We start from the raw sequence: 25,854 nt of genomic DNA, 5'->3' as shown, positions 1-25,854 counted from the left end.
GGCACTGTTTCATGAGACGCTCCCGGGACAAACAACTTATATCTTCGCTCAGGTTGGAGGACCTGTTGCTTTTAAATGATTCATCTTCCTCTGCCAAGCCTCAGTTTCATTTTCTGTAATTTTTCTAGAGGCCGTTTTGTCAAACAGTTTGGGACAAACAGGACTTTTGGAAATCCAGAAGCAGCCATTCGATTGGCAGAGGTTTTTGAGAAACAGACCCCGTGTCTCTGGCCACAGACACATGTTCCCGTCAGTGTAACTGTATTGGTTTCCAGTTCCTAGACAGCCCGTTCTGTCTCCAACCCAAGAAATCTCCTGTTCCTGTTTCATGCCATAAAACAATGCAGGGCTGATACAGGGTGGTAATAAACAGTGGAAACATCAGGGCATCAGTCCTGTGGTAATGATTTATTAACGTCAGATACTACAGCATATAGCACCTTTAAAGCTGTAGAGGCCCACGTATGGACAGACACAGCGCGCGAGTTTTGAGGACCTTTGTTGTGAGTTTAACTATCTTCAAGATGAATTCCTTGAGTCACCCTTGTCTGCGTGCCCATCCGGTTCCCGTGCGTTCATTTCTTTGAGCTTGCGGTTCTCGATCCACCTTTTATACTTGGCTCTACTTTTCTTGTAGCCAAATCTGGCTATGTCCACCATGAACACCCAGGCCAGCCCATACATAACCACGCCCCCGAGCTTCATTACCAGGGAGGTCCTGGGAGAAGTGAGCTCGCAGTAAAACATCGCCGTGCCAACCCCCACGCGCACAGTGGCGAACAGCAAAATGAAAAGCAGGTCCACCGCGTCGCCCAGCAGGCTGTCGTACAGGCCCAGCTGGCGGAGGAACCAGCGGGTCTGCAGCAGGGGATTGGTGATCTCGCTGCCGAAGACGACCCCACAGGTCTCGCAGCCTGACACTCCCATGAGCAGCGCCAGCAGGATGCCCAAGATGCTTGCGGCGTGGTGGGCCATCATGACGGGGCCCTCTGTGCGGTAGAATACGCACCAGCCGATATCAAAGAAGAAGTAGCCGAGGCAGACGGCCAGGGCAAAGATCTGGAGCTCAGTGTTCTCTGTACCTGGAGTAGACAGGAGCAGGAGCAAATTGTAATGTGAAGACCAAAGCCATTACAGTAAGTTCACTTACACAGTAAAAAGCTCAATTCCCGCTTCGAGTCATAAAGCAACTTCTTTTTGTACCGGGAAGCAGTTCAATCATCCACCCCACTGGTCAGAGATCAGCTCAGAGGTGGTCGGAGATGATTTATTATTCTGACTGAGCCAAAACAGTAAAGTGACAGGCTGCAGAAAACCACAACAGTGAACCAGAAAGGGGCTAAAATGCTCCCCTGAGCTGAGGGGAGCCGCAGAGTCCGATGATCAGGCTCTGTGGGTCCGATCGCTGCGACCCCCTTTTCACATTACATGCCATCGTCTGACCCATTGTTCACATGGAAGTGTTGATATGTGCAGGGTTTAAGTGTGCTATATGACAAGAGAAAAACTGTATGCACGCCAGAGAGGTGCACAGCACATGTAGTTATTAGGCCGTCCTCGTATCATGCAGCGACGGGACACAGAACTTCACACTGCCAGCGACAGAAAGGCAGAAGTTCAGATGAGCTGCACTGACCTATGTAGCGAATGAACATTACGACGTCGTACAGTGTTTACACACCTGTGACTCCAGCCCCGGGGCTCAGGTCACAAGTTGATTGAATACATGAGCAGGAGAAAGTGACAATTCCGTTTCACTGAATAGTTTTTTTCAGAATTTCTTGTTTCGAATACCTCAACGTCTTCGGGGCTTTTTAAATCTCTTTGATTGAAATGCCCACAAGTCACGTGCATAACCTGTTACTGTGATGCGGGGTCACAAGTGGGTTGGAAACCCTTCTCATACATGACTCTGTGACGACTTATTGTCTACTTGTGACAACTTTTATGTATTTTTTTTTTCACTCAGAATTACAGAAACGTTTTTTACAGCAGATGGAAACTTACACTGTCAAATAATGATCCAAACATGAAAGGTGGCTTTTGTCAGAGGCTCACTCACTCCACTTTGACTTAGAAAACAAATGGAAAAAACGATCGACACATTAAAGAATAACAGTGTTGACATCTGTTGAGCATGGGACAAAAACCATCAGGGATGAGGACTGAAGGAGTTTAGATTCAGCTGAATCGAACTTAGGCATTGCGATGGTAATGTATAGAAATTGAACCGTGTATGAGTTGAAATTTCACCAAAATCATATGGGCTTGGTGTGTTTTTGACCTAAAGTAGCATGAGCGACTTTTGGGAAACAGTCTCTCTACTTCGCACAATGACCCTGAATGATTCACTCACCGATTAACTCCATTCAGTCCTTCACCGGCTCAGTGACGGATTGAGTTAATGGTTAAATGAATTGTAGGCAAACATTTAGAAAAACGCAGGTAGAAATGCACCATTGAACTGGTGTGTTACCGCACTTATCATTTAACCAAAACCACCATTTTTAAATGTCTGTTGCTCCAATTTGTCCTTGCTGAACATCTACTGTATTTCAGTTTTGCACTTAAGAAAAAAGTTTAGCAAGACACAGTTTAAGATTCATTTATAGACCTCAGCTGAAGTCCCCGTGGCACTGACATTGTTTTCCGCATGCACTGCTCATCACTGTGAGCTTGCGTTCTACCACTGACCTGCATGTGTGAGGGGCCAGGGTCCATCTACGAAGACAACGTACGCCGTCAGCAGCACTATGAGGACCCCGTGGCACAAAGTGACCAGCCGGCAGCTCCACTCGGGCCCCCGCTGAGCGAAGGTGCGGCGGAACAACAGGTAGAGACTCGTCCAGCCGCTCAGGCTGCAGATCACCTCCAGTGCCGGCATGGCGGTCTGTGTGGAACGACTGAACGGATTTCGGGGTCACGTATCCGGCTTGTGTCCTCAGCTGGTCCTGCTCTCTCTGCATTGTGTCAGTTTTAAGGTCGGGTGTATTTGATTGAAAACAGATTTCAAAATCAACGAGAGCCCGTATCACTTTCCTTAGGAGGTTATTGGTCGTTGAGATGACATTAGTAGCAGATTAGTCTATATTTTTAGGTCGTCAACAAATGTATCATCGCTCAAATTATTATTTTGTCATTGAAAAATTGACTTGACCCAGAACTAGTGTCGTTTGCATATTTATCTAAACTAAATGGTGTCTAATACGGGGTTAGTATTAGACACCATTGTTAGACACAAGAAGCTCAAATTTTACCCTAAATCTGTCGCACACTAACCGTATAAAACAATGCACATGTGACATTATAAACGTCAAAGGATACACATATTACCAGCATCAGCTGCAACACTTTACTTCAACCCCACCTGTCAAGCATTTACAAGCTCTATCCTGTATAAAGATTCGACTAATAGCTTATAACACATTATAATATAGTAGTACGCAGATATAAGTGTTGGTGGACATATTTGTCAACAACTATAACGTATTCTGTGGGCACCCATGAGTGGAGGTTGGTGTATAAACAGATAATGAATGACAGTATAGTAAAACACGGCTGTAATAATATGAAATATGTCTTAATAGGAGAAGTGATACTGTTGACAAATACTGTACATTTTCAAAAACACTTTTAAATTCCTTACATCTACTTACAAATACATTATAATGTTTTAGAAACCATACTACAAGCTAAATAGGGCGGGTTAAAATAGAGTGTCACCCAATCAGTAACAGACAGGTACGTTCAAGAAGAGCAACAGTAGATTATAACACAATAACCATCTCATATTTTCAGTGTGGGTAAATAACTGAACAATAACACATAAGAAATTAGCACTAGCACTGGCTTTCTGCTCATGTGCACGGGGTTAGTTCATCCACATTTGGTCAATTTCGTCCCGGGGATTTTTTACTGTGTGACCCTATTAAGAACTGTCTTTTTTGTGCAAAGCAAGCACCCCATATACTGTGGCTTACCTGAACGCCTCCTCCTCCTCTCAGCTGCCCTCAAATTCAGGACACATGTAGAAAACGCCTCCAACAATCGCACGCAGCGTCGGACTCCATCACTGTCTATGTTCCATAAAAGGCTGAGAAAAAAAAAACCCCAAAAAAACTCCACGGAAGTGCCTAAAGCTCAGCACATTTCAAATGAACACATGACAGAAAAGCCATGTGTAGGCTACTATAGACAGTTACTGGATCCTGTATCCCTTCCCCCTGGATCTCAGACTTGATCCTCTTAAGGGATTACAGTCTGTACTTCTCTCTGCAGATACCTGCTTTTAGCCGGGACGGGTGATACGAGGCTGCAGACCCGCAGCTGTATCACACCACAGTAAAACTACACTGACGTTTGATCATAAAACACCAGCCCTGATGGCCTTGCTTTGACCACAAATACAGGCCAGAGCCAATTTTCAAAAAATAATAATATTTTTTAAAATAATAATTCTAATAATAAGGATAATGACACTACTAGTACTACTACTACTAATACATAATAATGATAAACTTTATTCGTATAGCACCTTTTGAAACAAAGCAAAGTGTTTTACAGAGAAAAAGCAAAGTCTAAAACAATTCCACGCCACCTTTAAAAGCAAAAACTAAAAACGGTCATGAAAGTGGATGAAATTCCCACGAATGTAAATGAAAATGAATTAGAACGACAACAAAATTTACAAATAAAACAAATATAAGAAAGCACAGACCATGAAATAAAACAACGTGCAGCCAGGAAACAAAAACTATAATAAAGTCTAATGAAAAGGCTTTATTATTTTATTTTATTTTAAGAAATGATTGAAAAGACGCTTCTGATTCTGGAAACCTGGCTCCTTCCTACACCCCCAGTCTCATTAGACTCTGTGTGCTGCCTCAAGTCCTTTGTGTTCTCTTGATGCTGGTTTTTCACTGTTCATAGATTTAACAAAAACTCTCGTCGGCGTAGAAACTTCCCCTTCTTTGGAACAAACCCCCTGAAATCTCAGCGCCAGAGCGCAGGGTTTTTTTTTTCTCTATGCTAAGGCCCCTCGGAAAAAAGAATTCAACTGATTTCTGCTTTGATAACTACTTACCTCAATTCTGTCATTGCTGTTACGTGATCTTTTTTCATTTCCTAAACTCAAGCCTGTTGTCACATTATCATTCTTACTTGTGTGTATGGGATTTCGCCCGTGCGTGTCTTTGTATTTGTACACGTGAGGTGTCATAGTTGTGTGTCGGGTGTTTATAATTGAACCTGTAAAGTGCGCTCGGACTCACTAGATGATGTGCTCCTAAATAAATAAACTGCAGTTGAGTTTCATGACCCTCTATTTCAAAAATGACGATGTTGGGGGGGGCAACGCATCTCCAATTTAATCTCAAAAACAAGCAACGCCCAGTAACTCTGTCACCAGAAAGAGCCCCGTACCGGCAGAAGGCGTTCTGAGTTTTCAGTGATTAAACTGACAGTGAAACGGGACGAGGGATAGTTTGGTGGAGGCGGACTGAAATGTGTGATTCCTCAGGGTCAACAGCCAACATCAGTGATGCAATGAGCGGGCCTGAGATACAGGATCAGGCTTTACAAACACACCCAGCACATGTGTCAGACCCCTGTCCGGTCTGCAGCCTGTTGTAAACACTAAACTGCGTAGATAAAACCTGATGTTAGATTTTTTTTTTAATCAGGATTTCCCCGTGAAAGTTGGTTAATTTCCATTAGATAGTGAGTTTCAACTGACTCAGCCTAAACTGGTTTGGATTAAAATAGTGGTTTTATTCTGAAGGAAGCGAACACGGTGTCTTCTACATGTTCATCTCTCCACACACTTCACTGGAGAAGAGTGTGTCCCCCCTGCGGACAATGCCGTGCCTCCTAAAGGCCTGATGGAGACAGACAGGCTCCCTGTGAGCAACTGAGTGAGTGGACTGACTGGACGAATGAATAAATGCGTGAAGAAAATGCGCGAGTGGCAAGAATGGAAGCACAGCGTTGAACTGAATCTATGCAGTGTACAACCAGGTGAGACGTTTTCTTGTGCGACTAAGCGTGCATTTCATTCCCCTCTGCCACTGTGACAGTCCTTGCAGCATTAACCCACCTCCGGATTGGCTCTGATCTGACACCAGAGCAGATTATTGGCCAGTCACGGACAGGTATATCAAGGGCAGATATTTCCACTTTTGGCTGTTTCCCATTATGTGTACGAAATAGCACCAATCTAGGTGGAGACAAATGGATAAGGGAAGCCCAGGCCTGTGCTTGTGCTGTCATAGCACAATTATTTTGTACAGAGCCCCACTGTTACAGGAAGAAGTAGAAATACTAGGAATGCGAGGAATAAATAAATACTGTAAATAATAGATTTAAACAGCCACTAAACAATAACAACAATAAACGTATTATTTGGAGAGGTAAAGCAAAATCACTGGGCTGCAACCAAGGGAAAAGGTGAAAAGATACTCAATGACATACGATTGGACAAAGCGGGCAACCACCCCAGGGCCCCAGATCACAAGGGGACCCCAAAAAAGGCCTGGGTTTAATGTGTGGCAGGTGGTCTGCTGTAATTTAATTGGCTGTAGTTTTTAAGGTGAAAGATAGATACATAGATACACAACCGGACAAATAAAAAACATTCATCTTTAAACTTTTCAAAAAGCTCCAGGAAAAAACTAGTAAGTTGACCTCAAGATAAAATTGATTGTCATACAATTGTGAATTTGTCTGGGAATTTGTCAGCTGACGTGACCAGGGCAACTGAAGCAAGTGAAGCAAACATTTACTCAAGTTCTATACATAAGTACAGTGGAACTTGTACTTTACCTTATTATTTCCATTTTATCCTACTTTATATTTCTACGCCACTACATTTAAGCGGGATTTATTGTACTTTTTTTACTCCTGTAGATGCATCCGACAGCTGCAGGTACTAGTTGCTTCTTAAATTAAGATTTTTGCATACAAAATATCGGCGTAAGCTTTTAAAATAAAATGCAAATTCATATATTAAAACGTTTTTTTTCCCCCCACAAAAACTCAAAGATCAGAGAGAAAAAAAAAACTGAAAACAGTTGTGTGCATCAGAACTTTGCTTTTCTTCTTTTCCTCTCCCATTAATCCTCTCAAGTCCCCTCAGATTTATTATCAATTTGTCTTACTTTGGAGGGGCCCGACCCCCAGGGCTGGGAACCACTGGGCCAAACCAGCGAACTGTATATGAAGTAGTTGTGCTGCCGAAGCACTGACACATCAAGTTTAAAAATCTAATGATGGCAGATACAATGATGTATCAGTCACAGGGGCCATTTTACCGCAGAACTTTATACTTAAAATATATTCTACTTGAAACACTTATGTAATTTTACTTAACAGTTTAAATGAAGGACTTCTACTTATATCAGAGTTTTTTTTTTTTTTACCGAGGGGGGGACAAATGGGGGTCTAACGCGGGCCCGGCGGCTCATTTGTGCCCCGGGGCCATAAAGCAGGTGGATCCGGCCAAGCCACTGTGTTACACACTCCGGCACAGTAGGTGGCGCCATGTGCCTCTGTAACACCGAGAGGAAGGGGAACTGCCGAAGAATAGCCTTTTCCCTTCCCGGGTAAGGTTAGCCTGAGGTAAATAAACACGCAATAATGACATTGAGATACATGTGCACTGCCTCGGCTGGTTCATCTCAGCTCCTGTACAGTTAAAGTTTGTTCCTTCAGCCCTGTGAAACACATTTCAAACACGAAGGTCTAACGGGAAACAAAGGTAAGTTCAGCGTTCAGTTCAGTGGCTGCATGTGGATAAGCGGAGACGGAAGACGAGGAACAGAACCGTATTCATATTGCTGACAAATTAAATGTTCCGCTGGGTACTGTCGAAAATATTTTTTTTAGTAGGACACGTTGTATTACCTTACACGTATGATTTTTAGCCGCTCTCCAATTCGGCATCGTCCAGGCAAACTAAACCTCACTTGTTTTAGGATAATTTAAAGCTACAACCGTCGTTTCACGTGTTATAACGTATGTCGGTCTCGACCCGCGTTAGCCAACGTTAACTTTTTAAAACAGGACATGAATGATACATACTTAAAATATAGAACTGTTTAGCAGGTTAGCTGCATGCCGAATTTATTGATAGACCCTCACCATCCTCCAGTGTCTTCAAAGTCCCCCAGTAATATATGATTAGTGTTTGCAGAACTAAGCTAGCGTTAATTTGACAGTTAAAGTCAATGAAATCTGGCGTGAATACCGGCAATACATACATTGCAGTTCATTGACGATGTCTGTTAAAACTAAAGCTGAAATACTTTCACAATTATGTTATTCGTTGTTATTCATTGCTACACTATTTAAATGTTATTTCTGCAGGTAAGGTAATGCAAGACGTTTAACTTTATATAATGAAAACAACTGTAATAGTATATAATAAGGAAATGAGTCATCAGTAGTGAGATTTATTCTGATATTGTTTTAACCATGAAAATCATGAAAATAACCTCCCTTCGTAAAATTGAATGTTTCAAATTGGCCATCCATGTCATGACTACAGTAACAGTATTGTAGATGGGCCTGTGTTTTTTTTGGGATTGCACATTTGTGATTCACACTGAATTTGAAGTTGAATTGAACCAGGTATTTTGCCCTTTCTCATCTCTGTCTACAGAATGGCTTTCCCCTGTGTGCGACTGTGCACCCGGCACAGGAGCACGGGGCTTCAGGTGTGCGGTTATGCGACGCTCCCGAAAGCATCCGGGCCCCGGGAGAAAAGCGACAGCGGCGGTCCAGTGTTTCAGTATGTTGGCCAGCACAGAAAGCCCAGCCACAAAGTGTTCGTGTGGGGCTTCAGCTTCACTGGGGCTCTGGGTATCCCCAGCTTTGTGGTGCCGGACAGTGGCAGGAAGAAGCCCCGTAAATACCAGCTCACTCCTTACCGCCTGGAGACCGCGGAGCAGGTAAAACCAGCTGTGGAAAACTGCTGTATTGGGTCTCATAGCTGTTGTCTCCTCACCGACTGCTGAGTCTGATTGCAGTTTGGCTCGAAACACTGTAAAACCGAATATACTTTGTTGGTTTTTGTGTGCAATGTTGCCTGATTAATTATTCACCCAGTACAAAGTGTTGATACCATTATAGTTCTAGTTGGCAAAGATGCCATCCTTGGATGGGATTTTTTTTCTTTAGAGGCGGCTGAGGCTTTAATATTACATTCACTGCTCAGTGATTTTAATCCTGCAGTTGTGTGTAATATTCCACCCACTACCCCAGTAATAAGTCGTGCTCCATTTGCCTTTAATTATGGGTCGTGTGTAGTAGGGGGGGCAAAAAAGAAAAAAGAAAACCATTAAAAATTTGGCTGTTTTAAAATATCGTGTTAGAGGGGATTCTGCCTTGGCTGGTATGCCCACATGACTTTAAATGTAGTGAGCTACGCCCTCGCAGACACCAGTCCTTTTCCTATTGTCAAGGCATAATAGGTATTTAAAAATAGGTATGATTTATTAAATTACTGTTAAATATTTGATTAATACCAGCATTATTGAGCATATTAACATTAAAACAAATGGTTTGGCCAGCCTGCTGGTGTGGAAAGTCCCACGGTCACATGTACTCGTACACTGAAATTTACGATGAGGTTAATTACAGAGAGGCAGGGCGAGTGTTTTACTATTGATCTTCCCCGTGTACTTATCTGACTGGAGCTCAGCTGGCAGAACAGTCGATTTCAGTGGATAAGTATGAGATTAGTCTTATAGCAAACCAAATTGAAATGAACGTATCTGATGCGTTGGTGTTCCGGTGGAAACGGCAGCCCAAGGTTTTCATCTTCCATGTCCACGTTTTAGCACAGAAGACTATTATTATGACAAGGTGGGGACTGTTGAAATAGTTTGTGAGGCTGAACTCTTCTTCTTCTTCTTCTTCTTCTTCTTCTTCTTCTTCTTCTTCTTCTTCTTCTGTAGATCTCTTCTGCCGCCTGTGGTTACGGCTTCACTCTCATCGCCTCCTCGACCAAAGATGCTTCCAAGCTGTGGGGCATGGGCCTGAACAAGGACTCTCAGCTGGGCTTCCAACGCACCCAGCACAGCCGCCGTAAGAAAAACAGGACCGTTAATACAAAACCAGAAATGCTGCTTCCCTCCACTCTGCTTAACTCGCAACTTGTAATTTAGAGCTGTACCAGTCAGTATCCTTTATATGAACAATGGTTCCAGCTTGCTCTGCTGCCCCAAAGTGGCCAAAAAATGTAGCTTTAAGAACAAATACTGCTCTCAATTTACAAGCCAGAAATTTGGAGTCTCAACATTGAAACAGAAAATACAGATGATTTTTAGAAAAATGCATTTTTGAAAAGGAGAGCTACAGCATAAGAAGACAACAGTCTGCACAATTTATTAGACCAAATTTAGTTGACAAAATATTTATAGGTAAAATTTAATGAGACAGTATTTTTTTTAAAAATATTAAGAAGGAAGTGTTCACTACGACTGTATTTTGTATTTTTTTGTAATCAGGCACTGATAATGTATTTTATCTTGATTATGTATCAAGTCCTACAATTATTTTTTTCATATAATGATTATAATTGGCATCTCTTGGTCATGATGGCCATTTCCCTGATGAAGACCCGGTAGAGTTGAAGCATCATATTTTTTCAGTCAAATGTAGTTTTTGGGAGCTGAAATCCACCGTGTGGACTCCCTGCTTTTTCCTTAATGTACTGTGTTTTCCTTCGCCTGTCCTAAATATAAGGCATCACGTGCACACAGCTGCCTCTGTGAACGTCACACTATATCCCACACCGTTTGACCGACGAGTGATAGATCACAGCAAATCTGTTGGTTCAACAAATAACACGATTTTTGAGCTGTACAAGATGTTTAGCCTCAGACAGTGCAGTATGTACCCTGCTTTAAATCCCTGCATCCCTGGACGTTGCCCTGTCTGTAGATCAGAGTTATGACTACGTCCTGGAGCCGTCCCCGGTGGCTCTGCCTCTTGTCGATCCTCTGCAGACCAGAGTGCTTCAGGTTGCATGTGGCCGGGCTCACTCCCTGGTCCTCACCGATCAGGAGGGAGGTAAGAGACTCGCACCTCCTGCACCAGCATGAATCCGGACCCACGGTGCTGCAGAGTTGTTCACTTTTTGCAGAGAGAACTTCAGGCGTTTTAGACGCGACGGCCGAGCGTTTGTCACAGTCTATGAGAAGAGAAAGAACACCTGGTATTGTGTTGTTACCAAACACCTGTAGCACTGTGTGTCCTTTTACATCCTCCACCCACCCGTCATTGAAAGTGAATGATTATCCGGCAGCTGTAAAATCTAATCTAAAAAGCCCATTAGGATCTTCTGGTACATTCAGGGAATTAGCATACAGATATTCTAAAAGCACCGTTTGATTTGTCAGTGAAATCTCTGATTATAGAAAGTGTTCATGGCACTTTCGTTGTTGTCCACAGTGTGTGTTGCTCATGGAGGTTAGATTTAATTTTTTTGAATTTTATTGAAATGAGTTTTCATAATGATTTGGATAGAGTATTAGTCAAATGGAAGAGTGGCCCATTACCTTGCTTTTAAGGTCTTAACATGTTTAATCTTGCATGTACTTTGCTGTTAGGCATTTAATAACCAGATTACTCACCGGAGTTTAGCCTGACGAGAAAATTACGTGTCATGGTGTAAAATGGCATGGCATTATAGCTAACCTAGACCGTGACCCAGGAAAAACTTTTACTTTAAAAGGAAAACTTTTTTCACTTGTAAATAATAGGACAGGGCTCCTTCTCAGACTCTGTTGTCATGCTAATTTATCAGCTCATTCCTTTCAGGCAAAAACTTTTCTTCTGTAAAAAGTAAAAAGTTTTTTTTTTTCTATGGCAACCAGTGTTCGCTGGAGTTGATTCATGAAACTAATAATAATTTAATTCAAAAGTAGTTTTGGGGCTTTACCTTTAACTACAGTCTGGAGCCAAAGGCATCTTGCATATGAGGTTAAAAAAGATTAAAACTCACCACAATAGATAAGAGAGGTTATTTCGTGTACTTGATTGGGGATTCAGGATTTCACACCGCTGCTCTGAGCTAAACTCTGAATAATGGAGTCAGTTCTTACAGCTGTGTTCTGCAGTGATTCATGTACAGTGAAGTTGGCCGGACAATTTAGGAGAACCAGCCAATAGAGTCATGTGTACTATCACCTGGTCACAACAAAAACTTACAGATATATATATATATTTTTTTTAATTTTTATATATATTTAATCATACGTTTATTAAATTCCCTAGAAAACTTCCGCCGATCTAATTTGTAAATCAGTTCTGTAGCCCTAACCTCAACATTATGTATGTATTCAGTTGTATTCAGTTCCATTGAAAACCACCACAAAAAAGGAAGTCCATAAAAAAGTCATAACATTACTAAAAATATAACCATGGGTGATAAGTGACTGTTCTGTTTTTTGTTTTTTTCTCCCAAGTTTTCAGTATGGGCAACAACGCGTATGGCCAGTGTGGGAGGCAGATTGTTGAAGATGAGGTTTACAGGTGTGTCCTAATGCACTCTGCAAACGACAGCACAGTGGTGTTGCTGCTTAGTCAAATGTCACCTGATTTTTATACTCAACTGATGTGTTTTCATGTCACAGAGAAACATGTTCAGTCTCAGCTGCTGCTTCTGTCAGATCTTCCAGCTTAAAGGAAAGTTCCAGTTTATTACAACTTAGGTCTTATTTTGGTACTTTTATTTTATTTGCAGTCAGTTTTATGGGTGACAACATTGCTGAGATCCGGGAAGACGGTAAAAAATCTCTTCAATGAAGAAAGACTGGGCAACGAACATGAGCAACACACGGATGATTAGACAGGTTGTAAACAAACCAACAGTTTAGCCAGATTGCCTAAACAACTTTATTTAGAGATAAAGCTGAAAGTGAGCACATCCAAAATGTCACAGTTGAATAATCCTTCATTGTACAGGTGTGTGCAACTATGGTAACACAACATTCACGTCATATATCCCTTAAGGTATTGATGGTAGATGTTTGTTTTCTTTTTTTAGACACTTAACATGACAAGTTACGAGAAATTTTGGTACAGACATGATATGTTTTAAGATATGTTTGAGGTAATTTAGAAAGAGTCTCTTTTACATAGTTTGTCCACTCGAGAGCGCTGACTACATTTATATTAAAAAAAATTAATTAATTAATTAAAAAAAGTTCACAATTCTTGAATAACTAAATGAAAGGAGTCCTTATCTGAAATCTTAGTCTTTGTTATTAGTTAATGCTAAAAAACAGATACTGGCTGATAAAGCTTTACTGGTATTGTCCTCAGAAGTACTGGTCCAGTACTAGTTGGGCCCTTGTTGTAATTATGACTTGGATGTTGAATTGAAAGTATTTACATGTTGGAAAATGGAATTTAAAAGTCGGAAACCGGTAATCAGGTTAAGTCCCTCATGATGTGAGCCAGGACTAAGTCAAAGTTTACCGCGGAAGTCACTCAGTGAACGTTGATGGATGTGTACAACGGACAGTTTGGGTAATAATTTTACCGTTTGGCTTTGTTTTCTCCTCCAGATAACTTTCACTAATCTGGGGGTTTGTTTACAACCTCTCGGATTTTCTGATCTCTCATGTTTTTTAACCTGTTGCACTTCTTTTAAGCAAATTCACCGCATTCCCCAACCTTAGGGATTAACTCGCTGAGTGTAATGTTAATATTTCTATGAAAATAAGACCAAGGTTGTACAAAGCTGGAATTGATCTTTAAGTACTTAAACAAAACAGTTTTTTATAATGTGTTTATCCCCCATAAGAAGCCAGTTTCAGTTGGGAGCAAATTTCATTCAAACCTCCATTTTAAAGGTGTGAAAAATACTTGAACTTTAGCGCAGAGGTTCATGCTTGACCTTGGGAACACACATACAGTGATTCAACCTCTAATCTCAAGGCTGACTTACTTTCCCTCAACTATTCCCAAAGCTGTAACTGAAATGTATCATTCCCATCATAGGTGTTTTGAATTGGATATGTTGTTTATCTGTGAGTTATGTTCTTGCAAATGCAAGCGGGGCGTTAAGGGAAGGCTGAAAGTGAAGGATGTGACCTCTCTTGGAGATGCCGCTGTCCTCGCGTGATGGATCGGTTATTGTCTGTCTCATGTTCAAACAGTGGCAGTCACATCATTCACAAGATAGAAGGCCTCAGCAGCAGGGTCGTCCAGGTGAGCGCAGCCTTTTTCTAAACAGCAGTGACGGATGGTTTTGTCTGTAGTATGTCTCATTCCCTCATTCCTAGGCCGGACCTTTGGGCGCACCCAGATTATGTACAGATACAGTTTAGCTGTATTAAACTAACACCTGCCCAGTGTACACATTAGAATGTAATTTGGCTCTTTTGCTGCGTCAATCACTTTTTTATCAGAGGTCCACTCAGCAAGTTTTGCTTGATTTTTAAAGTCTCACATTCATCCTAACAGTCCGTTTTAACAAGTTTATTAGTTGAATCTTACGGCTTGGTTCAATTCAACATTTTCACTTGTGTTCCCTTTTATAATCATGTGTGTAGGATGCGTTTAGATGTAGACATCGTGTCTTTTTAACACCATTCAAATGGGATCCGATCACTGAAGATGCATCTGGTTTTTCTTCCAGGTGGCGTGTGGGCAGGACCACAGCCTTTTCCTCACCGAGTCAGGAAAAGTGTTCGCGTGTGGATGGGGCGCAGACGGACAGACGGGTCAGTGCGCTTCACGAAAAAAGTTTTTGTGCTGGGCACAGTCGCCCCCCCCCTTAACCTTAAAAGCCAGATGAAAAATGTGTAACCGCTTCAGCTACAGTGAAGTTTAAACCACAGACACTGTTTTTTAACAGTAGCTAACTATTTTATATCAAAAGATTGTAAAACCACCTCAGACTACTTGTGCAGCATAATCTGTGTTTTAGATTAGATTTTTCATTCAGTGGGATTAGAATTTCAAGATTTAAGTCTTTTGTAATTTATTCCACTTATATGGTCAAAGTACTGGAAGGCAAGTTCAGTATTTCACTCGTGGGGGATCGAGAGTTAGCCAGTCCCGGGATCTGATCTGGTGAACTGTAGTTTTAAATTTGAGAAGAGCTGTGATATACTGGGGCAAATTGTTACAGGAGACACTTAAAAAAATCTCTGTGTAATCAGTGAAGACCAACCTGCTCCTTCATATAATACACGGTGATGAGTACGATATTCAAACCCCTATAATGAAACACGAAGCACAGTGTTAAACTGGGAATACAAGTTGTTTTAATGTTGAATGAGCAGCGTGAGAGTACAGGATATCTCCTCAGTCAAACACAGACGTGATGGTTGATTGCAGAAAAAACTAGTTTTCCTGTGCTCAAGAGAAAAACATGCTTCATTCCAATATGAGAAACTCATTTTTATCTTCAGATTCTGTGCTTATAAGATGGAACAACCTCATTTTCAGTGTCACTATTTGAATAGATGGCATGAGGATGTTGGATAGAATGAGAAGAAAACGCGTTTCGTCTTATCGGCGTTCAGTACGGGTTTGAGGTTGTGCAGAGATGTCTGATGGTGGCGTAGCTCGTCCCAAAACATCTGTCATTAAACTCCTATTGCGCAATCCTGTCATCGTTCCCTCCAGCTAAGTCATTGGCCACGAGTCCCGGTCCATCACAGCTCACGAAGAGCCAGCTGTGAAATGTGATCTTCAAATACCGTGCCATCAATTTTATTGCACACTAATTGTATACAGGACATCGAGGTAACACAGCTCTCTGGGACGCAACTCTAGTCTCAATTCCTGTAGTTTACCCCGTTCATATGCTAGGATCCAGCCGCCACTGGCTGAGGTGTCACTAGATTCATATCTTGAGAAATGAATCCGGGCCTGCATTTATCAAACCAAGAGTTATACTTAAGAAGCTCTAAGGAGCCAAATGAGGAGTAAAAGATTCCTTCGCTGAGAGCGAAGAATAACACACATTTATCAAGTGACTTACTCCTACTAACTTGAGCAGAGAGAGAGCCAATTGGAGACAAGCATTTACCCCATGTCTGCCATATTATTACCATTTATTTATTTATTTTTAAAAAGTACTTCGATTTATTCAGTGACGTAATTCCGCAAAACACATATAATTTTTATTTTTAAACATGTTCATTTCATTTGTGTGAAATCCTGAATATCTCCACTGGCATTTCAACTAAAAAGAACCTCATATATTTAAATCACAGAAATGGGGATTGAGTACTAAGAAATGGCTTGAAATGGAAACAAACAGAAAACCGAACCGGAGAAGAAAAGAAATGCTGCTGCCGTTAGACAACGCACAGCGAGTTATAATAAGGAGAATTTAGTGCCACATCAACAAGTGCACACAGTGACTCAAAAGTTATGGCCTCTCCTCTTCTAGGATCTACTCTTAATCAATTTACGAGACCTCTGGAACTCTTCTAAGAGCATTTTGAAGTTGTAAGAATTTTAAATAATTATCTTTTAATTGATTTGGTTTGTGAGTAGGAGTTTTACTTTTGTAAGTCCAAAATTGAACTCGTTGCAGTTCGATCATTGCGGTTTGTCGTCTTCCAGGTCTGGGACACCACAGCGTCAGCTCCGGTCCGGTGGAAGTGGGAGGGGATCTGGCCGGCGTGGAGGTGCAGCAGGTCAACACGTATGGAGACTGCAGCCTGGCTGTGTCCCGGGACGGACAGCTGTATGGATGGGGCAACTCTGAATACCTGCAGCTGGCCTCGGTCACCGAGGCCACGCAGGTGAGGAGAACTGAGACGTCACCGAGCCGGTAGAAGTGCAGGGAATTGACTGACGCTACTACAGAAAAACAGGATAGTAGAGAGGCGTCATGTCTTCTGAAATGTTGTTGTACATTAACTTCATTTATCTACTTCACTACACTTCAGAGAGAAATTATTTACTCCACTTTATTTAATTTACAGCTTTAGTTCCCAATTACTTTTCATATTAAGATTTTACAGAGAAAAGGTAAGAAGAGCTTATAAAATATGACGCAGTGCTTTACTCTTAAACTAACAAGTAGCGTATAAAGTACCTAAAATTGGCTCAACAACATTAGGTGGGAGGGGGAATTTTCCTACGGAATTGCAGAAGTTGTCACACTTAAATACCCACGGCAGTAATATAAAAAGCATTGTCGAACCTCTCAGTAATCTGGGCCATGACGCACATCACGCTGGTAGGATGAACAGAATATTACTTTTTTTATAAGCTCGGTTCAGCATTTTCATTTATTTTTTGTTGATTTCGATAACTTATTAACACACCAGATAGATTCAGTTTAAGGAATTATAATTAAAAAAAAATGATTTTTTTTATTTTTTTCCTGCGGAGAAAGGCTAATAGCGGTACATGACTTGTACTACTGGTCTGATGTCTTAAGCCCGCTGTGCGTGCCGCTTGGGAGCGACTCTGTTTGACTCTGTTTGTATGAACTGTTCTTGCATGAGGCCCAATGGCTGGATGCATCAACGGAAACACGGTCACAACATTGCAGAGGAGCAACGGCCCAATACCACATGAGTTAGATGAATAGCAGTGGCTGGGAACACAAGAGCGAACGCATCCAGCGGCAGTTATTCGCTCTCACTAAACTCACGTTGAACTTTTCTTCATCTTTCAGATCAACTCCCCTCGACATCTTCCTCTGACAGGCTGCGGAAAGGTGGTTCAGGCAGCGTGTGGAGGAACGCAGGTGGCCATTCTCAACGGTCCGTTTATACGAATACAACTGAAAGCAATTCATGTAAACGTAGACACTGCGTGTGAATTTTGAGCATAAATTACAGAGCTAAGAAACGGCTGGATTAAGTGGCTACATGAAGGGGCTCCTTGGACTAGAGTCAAGCTTTCGGGCCTGATAGCGCAGCCTTAGAACAGTTTTAAACGGACTTAAAATCACAAAATCAGTCTTCAGTTTGGTGTCAAAGGAGTGACTCCGCATGCAGTCTCTTGGTGGCATCACAGATCGCAGTTCTCATGGTCTGGCTTCCAGTTTGATTCCACAGACTTTTGGGAAAGTGGCCTGTGTTTTTTTTTTTTTTTAAATGAACCTTTTTGACACTACGACAGAAAACATCACCAGTTGTTGTCAGGGTAAAGCGAGCAGAATAAGAAAATGGAGCTTTTACTTATCCAGACTTGGTGGTGTGATGTTTTTTTCCCTGTCAGTGCTTTTTTTCAAATGAGTGCTGAGTCAACCAGCAGGCTAATTTCCCCAAAACAGTCCCTGCAGTCATTTAAGGGACTATTTTAAGGGAGTGCTGATGTTCACAGCACTTCAAGAACTAGGGCCTGTATTTAGTGTCTCAGAACAGAAATTCTCATGGACACTTTCTGGTTCTACTTTTAGGCTTAGAAGTAAAAAATCTTTTTTCAACCTTCTTTACTTATGAAATCCCTCCTACACTGTTGTGCAGTTCTGCCCAGTGTGTGCAAGATGCAGCACCATCATAGGTATTTTAAAACGATGTGAGGCTGTGTCACACAGCAGAGACAAGTTACTTACTATTTTTATTTGTTATATGTACAGTACACTTGTTTGTTTTTAGCTGTGCAAGTGGCTTGTTAAAGTTTACTTACAGGGTACTATTCAAATGGCTTACTGGTAAATATGTTGAGAATTTAGCTATTGATCAATTCCAGCATCATATTTATATATATCTCTATATATATAGATATATATATCTATAGATCTGAGATAACCTCCTATTTTTGACCTATACACAGAGAAAAAGGGCTTGACCATCATTTTTATTATTTAACACGAAAAACAAAAACCTCCAATATGTAATCATAAATTGTACATTGCAGCTGTAAGTGTCCTAAACAGCAATGTCACACACTCTCTCTGAGTATTAAGCCTTGTCCTTGCTGAGAATAAGTGTAGGAAGCTTCATAAAGAATGCTTTTAGTTCTAGGATAACTTTTATTAGGATTCCTTCGAGGGATTCTGAAATCCTTGATAAATATGTGCCCTCATCATACCCATTAAAAAAAAAAAAAATAACCAGATCATACAAACACGCCATTGTTTAACGAGTGTTTTTAAGCCACGCTAGCTGGATGGCTAAAATGTCAGTCTTTTGGTTCATCCACCACTTTGGTCCAGACTAAAAGATCTCAACAACTATTCACAGAAGTTTATTGTCCCCAAAGGATGAATCCCACTGACTCTGGTGATTCCCCCAGCTTTTCCATTAGTGCCGCCAGCAGGCTGAAACTTCAGGCCTTCGCTGAAATATCTCAGCACCCATTGGATTGATTTATCATGAACTTCGATCCAGATATCCATGGTGTCTAGAGGATGAACCCTAGTTTCCTGTAGCGCCACCAGCAGGTCAAGGTTTTCACTTACCCTGTGAAATATCTCAACATCTACTGGATGGATTGGCACAAAACGTTTGTGGCTTTATGGTGAACCAGCTGATGTGTCCTGATGACTCGGTGGCGGTTGCTCGACTTTTCCTCTAGCGCCACCATCAGGTTGACAGTTTTGGTTTTTATAAAAATGCCTCAACAACTGTTAAATGGATTTCCATGAAATTTGCTACACACATTCATGCCCACCTGTGGATGAACTGTAATAACTTTGATGATCCTCTGACTTTACCAACAGCACCATCATCAGGTCAAATTTTCAATTTGTCCAACACTTTGGTTCATGACCAAATACCTATAGAACTAATGAGATTAGCGGCAGCCTCGGCCATACTTTGTGTTTGGTGCCGATTATCTCAGGTTAGCATGCTAACAAACCAAACTAAGATGGTAAATATTATACCTGCTAGATGTTAGCATTGTCATTTTGAGCGTGTCAGCCTGGTGATATTGGCATTCAACTGAAAGCACCGCTGTGCATCCTCACAGAGGTGTCATGTTGTATTCTCATCATTGAGTCAAGTTGTATTTCTTTCCAGATTGTTTATTAGCATCCTTAGCTTTTGTTTCACTGTGTTAGTGTATAAATATCAGCCCTGAGTCTCTCCATGTGTCGCTGAATCTTTTCAGAAAAAGGAGAGGTGTTTGTGTGGGGATATGGCATTCTTGGAAAAGGCCCAAAGCTATCAGAATCCTCAACCCCAGAGATGATTCCCTCCACGCTGTTCGGCAGCTCAGAGTTCAACCCCTCCGTCGCTGTCACCAGGATCAGGTGTGGCCTCAACCATTTCGCTGCAGTAACAGGTACGAGTGTTTGTCCTGTCGCTTTTAGGGTGTATACAGGCGCAAAATAACCTCTCAATGTATCTGCACTTATCTAAAATTGGATCTCTATGTCAAATGAGCGGCACACCAGGTTTACTGATGAAACTTTACTGCTTTAGGTATGAGCTTTTTTTTTTTTTTTTTCCTGAGCTGGGGAGATGTCTGGGGAAGGAGTATGCTGTCAAGTCACGCAATTTTAGTCTGTTTATGGCACTGACCATAAAATCAGCTTTTCGTCCAGTTTTTATCTCTAAAACCGTAGACTGAAAGAAGGTGCTCGGTCTCGCCATGGTCGAGGTTTGACCGAAAAGCCCTTTTAGCCGGTTTTTATTAGTCAAACACAAGTAGGAAGTGTCTGTAATTTGTACCTTGAATTTCCATTTCCTAAAATCAACAATTGTTCCTTTGGTTTTAGAAAGTGGTGGAAAGTAACCAAGTAGATTTAATCTTGTACTGTACTCACATATAGTTCTGAGGTACTTGTACTTTACTTGAGTGTTTCTATTTTATCCTTAATTATACTTCAATTACACTATCTTTCAGAGGGAAATATTGTACTTTTTACCTCCACTACATTTTGTCTGGCAGCTAAACAGTAAAGGGTGTGAGTACATCTTCCATCACTGATTTTTAGAAACATTAATCTGATGGAAGGATGATTCTTATACGCTCATACTCACACAGTGAAACTAATGTGGGACAGAACACACCCTGAGGAGAACCTGTGGAAGACAGTAATTAGGAGCATTAAGCACTAAAGGAACAGTAGCAAGATCGATACCGCTCTTACATCTGTCTGTTTAAATATGAAACTACGCCACAGAAGGTTAGCTTAGCTTAGCGCAAAGAATGGAAACGGAGGGAAACAGCTAGCCTGGCTCTGTCCAGCGGTCACAAAACCAACCTGCCGGCACCTCTCAAGCTCCTTAATTAACACGTTATATCTCATTTGTTTAATGTGAACAAAAATGGAAGTGAAAAAGTCAGATCCTCTCCTTCTTGCCATTTTACTGTATATGTAATCATTGGGTTTTGCGTTTTGTCTCACATTGCTTAGACAACAAGGCTTTTTGTAGTAAGACATATGCAGGAATGTTATGAATTCGGGTTGTTTTCATTTTTTTTTAAAAATCCCGTCCTGTGTGAGTCAAAGACCATACTACTGAAAGGCAGAACTTGTTCCAGACCGCGGCTGCTCCGTGTCGAGGCTCAGCGGACGCTCAGGCTCACAGCGTGCTGATGTTTGACGGTTGCTTTGCAGATCGAGGCGAGCTCTTCGTTTGGGGGAAGAACGTGAGAGGTTGTTTGGGCATCGGGAGTAGAGACGACCGGTACTTCCCGTGGCGAGTAAGGCAACAATGATTCAATATTAGTCATGCACACAAAGAGTCAAACATGCAGAGAGTAAAACAGCAAATCAGTTTGTGAGATCAGAAGTTTTTTGTACAACTACTTTTCTTTAAATCAAAATAAAATGCAAACACTTTGGATTTTCATGGGTCTTCATATGTGTGTGTGGTAGTTTTAGAGAAAGTAAACCATGGAGGGTAAAAACTGGAAACGTTAGACGTTTTTCCTGCTGATTCTGATCATTCCCAGTGCGCAAGGTTAAACCAAGTAAACTGTGCTCTCCTCTGTGTGATTTTTCTCCCAGGTGACCGTGCCGGGTCAAGTGGTGGATGTAGCATGCGGTGTTGACCACATGGTGGCGCTGGTGAAGTCCCTTCTGTGAGCTCTTGTCCTTGCCAGCAGTGGATGAAAGGCTGGATGTTTGGCCTATCTACCCCCCCGTCCCCCGCTGACCTACTGGCGCCTCAGGGAGCCGATCGGGGCCGCTTTGGAGTCTTGAAGCCAGCTGCTCTCCACAGGCGACGGGCCCTCGCGTCCCCTCCGTCCTGCAGTGACGCCAAGCAGTGAGCAGAGTAGTTGATTCTGCAGCAAAGCGTCACCTTATCCTTCACGATGGTCACATGGCACAGACATCTAAGGATAGTTTTATTGCAGTTACAGGTGAAACGATTAGTCAATTAATTGATTAATTGATTTAGCCATTTTTTCCAAGCAAAATAGTGAAAAAATGCACATCATTCTCTGTTTGCAGCTTCTTCAGTGTGTGCATTTGCTGTTTTTCTCTCTTTTATAACATCGTAAACTGGACATCTTTGGGCCTTGGACTGATGTCGGACAAAGCAAGACATTTTAGGACACAACCTTGGGCTTTGGACATGTTTTCACTATTTACTGACATTTTATAAACTAAAATGCAGCTTAAACGATAATGAAAATAATCATTTTCTTTTATAACATCAGTGTTTATATCACTTATGATAACGTGCTACACACCAGGTTAGGTCCTGAGATCTGGGAACGACTAATATAACATAACTGAATAAAATGGAGGCCAAAACTATGAAAATAAGACCCATCTGTAATAAACCAGACAACGTTCCTACCAGAAAACAAAGCCTCCTTTCAGGTACTTAATTCTGTAAAATTGTGTTTTGTGTCCTCTGGCATGTTGTTGATGTTTGCTGCAACACAAAAACGTTTTCTGTGAGAGAAATGTGCTCAGCGAATGAAGCGATTCACTGTGGAATCATCAGACTCCTGCGGTTTGGGATTATCTCAAAACAGTACGTTGGGGCACTTTAAATCTCTGCAGGCCTATCAGATGTTTATGCAACATTTGAAAAGCCAGCGACAGCAAAACAATCCACAAAAAATGATTATCTCCCTGCCAACTGCAAATAGAGGTGAAGGCACTCCGCCAGGGAGAAAACAGGTTTTGACGAATCAATTTTACAACATGAACTCGTGTGTCCTCAGTGGTGCGTGCCCGCCGTGCATATAAAACGCTGTCGGGAGCAGCAGAAATATATGGACAACTACAATCGCGGAGTCCTGACAGCTTAAAAGTATCAATCTGCCCCGACAGTTGTTGCCATATCAGTCAAATGCATCAGCAGAACGGCGACTTGAGACTGTTTTGTAAAAGGAAAGGATAAAAAAACCAAGCAGGCAGGATTTTCAATTTTAGTTTTACATCTGTGTCTGTGTGTCTGTGTGTGTGTGGAGGTGTTTATATGTATGTATATGTGTGTATGTGTATGTCAAACAGTAACTCAGTCTCATCAAAACAGTCTCCTGCTGTCATTTCCTCACATTTATACAAATACTAACGAGGGAAAAAAAAAAAATACAAATAATGAGAGGAAGTATAACTTTTGGAAAACGTATTCAATATGCTGTGTTGCTGTAAATATAAATTAGGGTGGTGACTGTACTCTGCAGTAAATCCTACATCTATACAAGCAAAAGATGAGGATTGTGACTGATCTTCGCTGCATCAGTTTACTTTCTCTCCTCCGTTCAAGACGTTGAAACCTAAGATCTTTAATCATGTGTAAGTGCAGTCATCTAAAAAACAATAAGCTGCCGTAATTTACATCTCTGTAACAGACGCTGAATACCTGATACTATTTTTGACAGTAATCGTCGAGTAGTACCGCTGGTGAAATAGTCAGCACCTCTGTTGCAAAGCTGCTCATCGGGGTAATGATGTTAAAATAAGGAGAAACTTGTAAAACCATTTTCACATTGATTCCTCTGACCTGCGTGCTTGGTAATGGGCGTTGAAACGTGCTATTATGAGGCGGCTGTAGCGTGAGGGCGGGGTGTGTTGCTCAGTGGTTCGCACACTATATGCAAGGACAGCATTTTCTGTTCCGAGATTAGAAATTGGCAGGTTAATTTCGCCCTTGCACATTAAAACTCATTAAAAATGGCTCTGGAAAAAATGAGCCAATGCAATCACAAGAAAACACTCATACACAACTAATACCCATTTAATGTTGCTACCCGGAGTCTTTTAATCAGTTCTTTGCAGGTCCGCTGACCATACAGAAATACAATTTGAATTGCATACAATTCAACCTATACGGAGAAACTGGTTTTAAATAATGGATGATTGATGAATGAATATTTTCTGTTCCTTTAAGTGGAGCAGCTCTTCCAGGGATATCCGCCTGGAAATCAACATCTGCTTCTAACTCAATACTCAGTAACAGTCTCAGATCGTTTTTGCTATTTGCCTCCTAATTAGTCCCAAGTTACACACATCGCTTCAGTAACTTTCAAGAAATAATTAGGAAATAATGGACCTGTAGAATAAAGCCTTGCGTTGTTATTATTCTGATCATCTTAACACTCGCTTTAGATTGAATTTTGCAGCTTACTGAGGCTGATCTTGACTGTAACCTTGACTGTAACTTTGATTTACTGATATTAATGTTGCCTGTAATAGTCGACGGGCACTTTCCTTCTCGCTATACAGTGGGTGTAGCTGAAGTCAGTGCCGCCCCCCTGGTCCGTACTGTTGTGCTGTTCTCTCCCCATTGAGCCCCCTTTATTTTTTGTGGCCATTCATCACTGTGACAACCCCAAGGCCCCTCGGACAATATGGAAATGTGTTGATGACAAATCTACTGAGTGAGCACAAAACGCACCACCTGTGATCAATCTGCGCGGCAGGGTGTTTAAAAACACACAGGCGTTGGAATTGTTAGTACAAAACGGGTTTGAGGGTAAAAATCCTGACCATCCCGAGCAAAGAAAAGCCCAGGCCGCGTGCTCGGATCCGACTGCTATGCTGTTTTGTTTTGGATTGTCGGCATTCACATTCCGCAGTTTGTTTCATGCTCGTACCACCGACTGAAAATCGGCGGGGGACATGGCAACCGTCGTAGCAATGTGCCAAAAAAAGGCAAGGAAGAGGAGTGCAAGCAAGCAAGCGAACATGAATGTAAACGATTAATGATTCAAATTATCACTTAAAAAAAAAAAAAAATCGCTTTGCGTATGTTTCATGAGGAAGGAGATGGAACGTTTTCTTAGACCTCGAGGATATAAAGAATGTGTTTGTTGTTCACAAGAAAACTCCACAGGGCACCTTGAATGAATTTTCCTAAAGCCCCTGACGCTTTGAATCATTTTTTAAAACCTGCTGTAACAACCGAACACCGCGTTCCTGCCATTTGAGTCAAACTGATGTGTCGACTCCATGACAATCCCAACTGCAGCTCCTCTTACTAGCTCTATTTGGAGCTTTCGGATGTATCAAAAATAAGTACCTTTCCATCCACCGGTATCCACTGTACGTGCATTTTCAGCTGGCATGTAAGAGAACCTGAGTGGAAAAGCAGAAAATTTGCAAAAAAAAAAACGCCAACTGAAGCTTTACAAAAAAATAGCAGTAGACAGAAGCTTCTGATCTGCGTGGACTAAAACGGTCCTCAGTTTATTCATGAAACAAACATAAATGCCATATTTGCCTCACGTTTTCTACCTTGTTTTTGTTCTTTTGAGGTTCGACTGGTGCTCTTTGAATCCCCCTTAAATAATCTTCATGTTGCACCCTCTTCTTCTGAGATGTTTTGATGGCACCTGACTGGAGAATTAGCGCCACCAACTCTTTGATCTCGATTAACCAGCTTTTAATATTCACATAACGGGAGCAGATGGAAATTCAGAATAATTATCATTTTATTTTGCCTTTTTTTTTTTTTTTTTCTGGAAATATGATTAGAATATGAGCAACGTTTGGATGGAAACTTGGCT

At 41.5% G+C, this 25,854-nt stretch overlaps 2 protein-coding genes across 3 annotated transcripts; one reads left to right on the top strand and one right to left on the bottom strand.

Annotated features, from left to right (window-relative positions):
* Positions 1–519: 519 nt before the first annotated feature.
* Positions 520–2,884, bottom strand: LOC120802846 (TLC domain-containing protein 5-like). The gene is made up of 2 exons (XM_040151017.1): positions 2,695–2,884; positions 520–1,082 (listed from the first exon to the last, which is right to left on the bottom strand). Exons 1-2 carry the CDS (start codon positions 2,882–2,884, stop codon positions 520–522), a joined length of 753 nt encoding a protein of 250 aa, XP_040006951.1.
* A 4,617-nt stretch (positions 2,885–7,501) lies between these two features.
* On the top strand, positions 7,502–23,271 carry rcc1l (RCC1 like). 2 transcript variants are annotated; one of them, XM_040151521.1, is made up of 12 exons: positions 7,502–7,598; positions 8,657–8,945; positions 9,954–10,083; positions 10,942–11,070; positions 12,468–12,534; positions 14,166–14,217; positions 14,648–14,732; positions 16,591–16,772; positions 17,657–17,744; positions 20,044–20,217; positions 21,500–21,585; positions 21,893–23,271. In XM_040151521.1, the coding sequence occupies exons 1-12, from the start codon at positions 7,537–7,539 to the stop codon at positions 21,968–21,970; spliced, it is 1,422 nt and encodes a 473-aa protein (XP_040007455.1). In that variant the 5' UTR covers positions 7,502–7,536; the 3' UTR covers positions 21,971–23,271. The 2 variants fall into 2 exon arrangements, with proteins under 2 accessions (XP_040007455.1, XP_040007456.1); XM_040151522.1 differs by having other exon boundaries at positions 7,579–7,753; positions 21,893–23,270.
* The last annotated feature ends 2,583 nt before the right edge of the window (positions 23,272–25,854 follow it).

This window comes from Xiphias gladius, chromosome 17 (genome assembly GCF_016859285.1).
Source record: "Xiphias gladius isolate SHS-SW01 ecotype Sanya breed wild chromosome 17, ASM1685928v1, whole genome shotgun sequence".
NCBI lineage: Eukaryota > Metazoa > Chordata > Actinopteri > Istiophoriformes > Xiphiidae > Xiphias > Xiphias gladius.
Note: the sequence above shows the minus strand (reverse complement) of the source record. Positions and strands in the feature narration are given on the sequence as shown.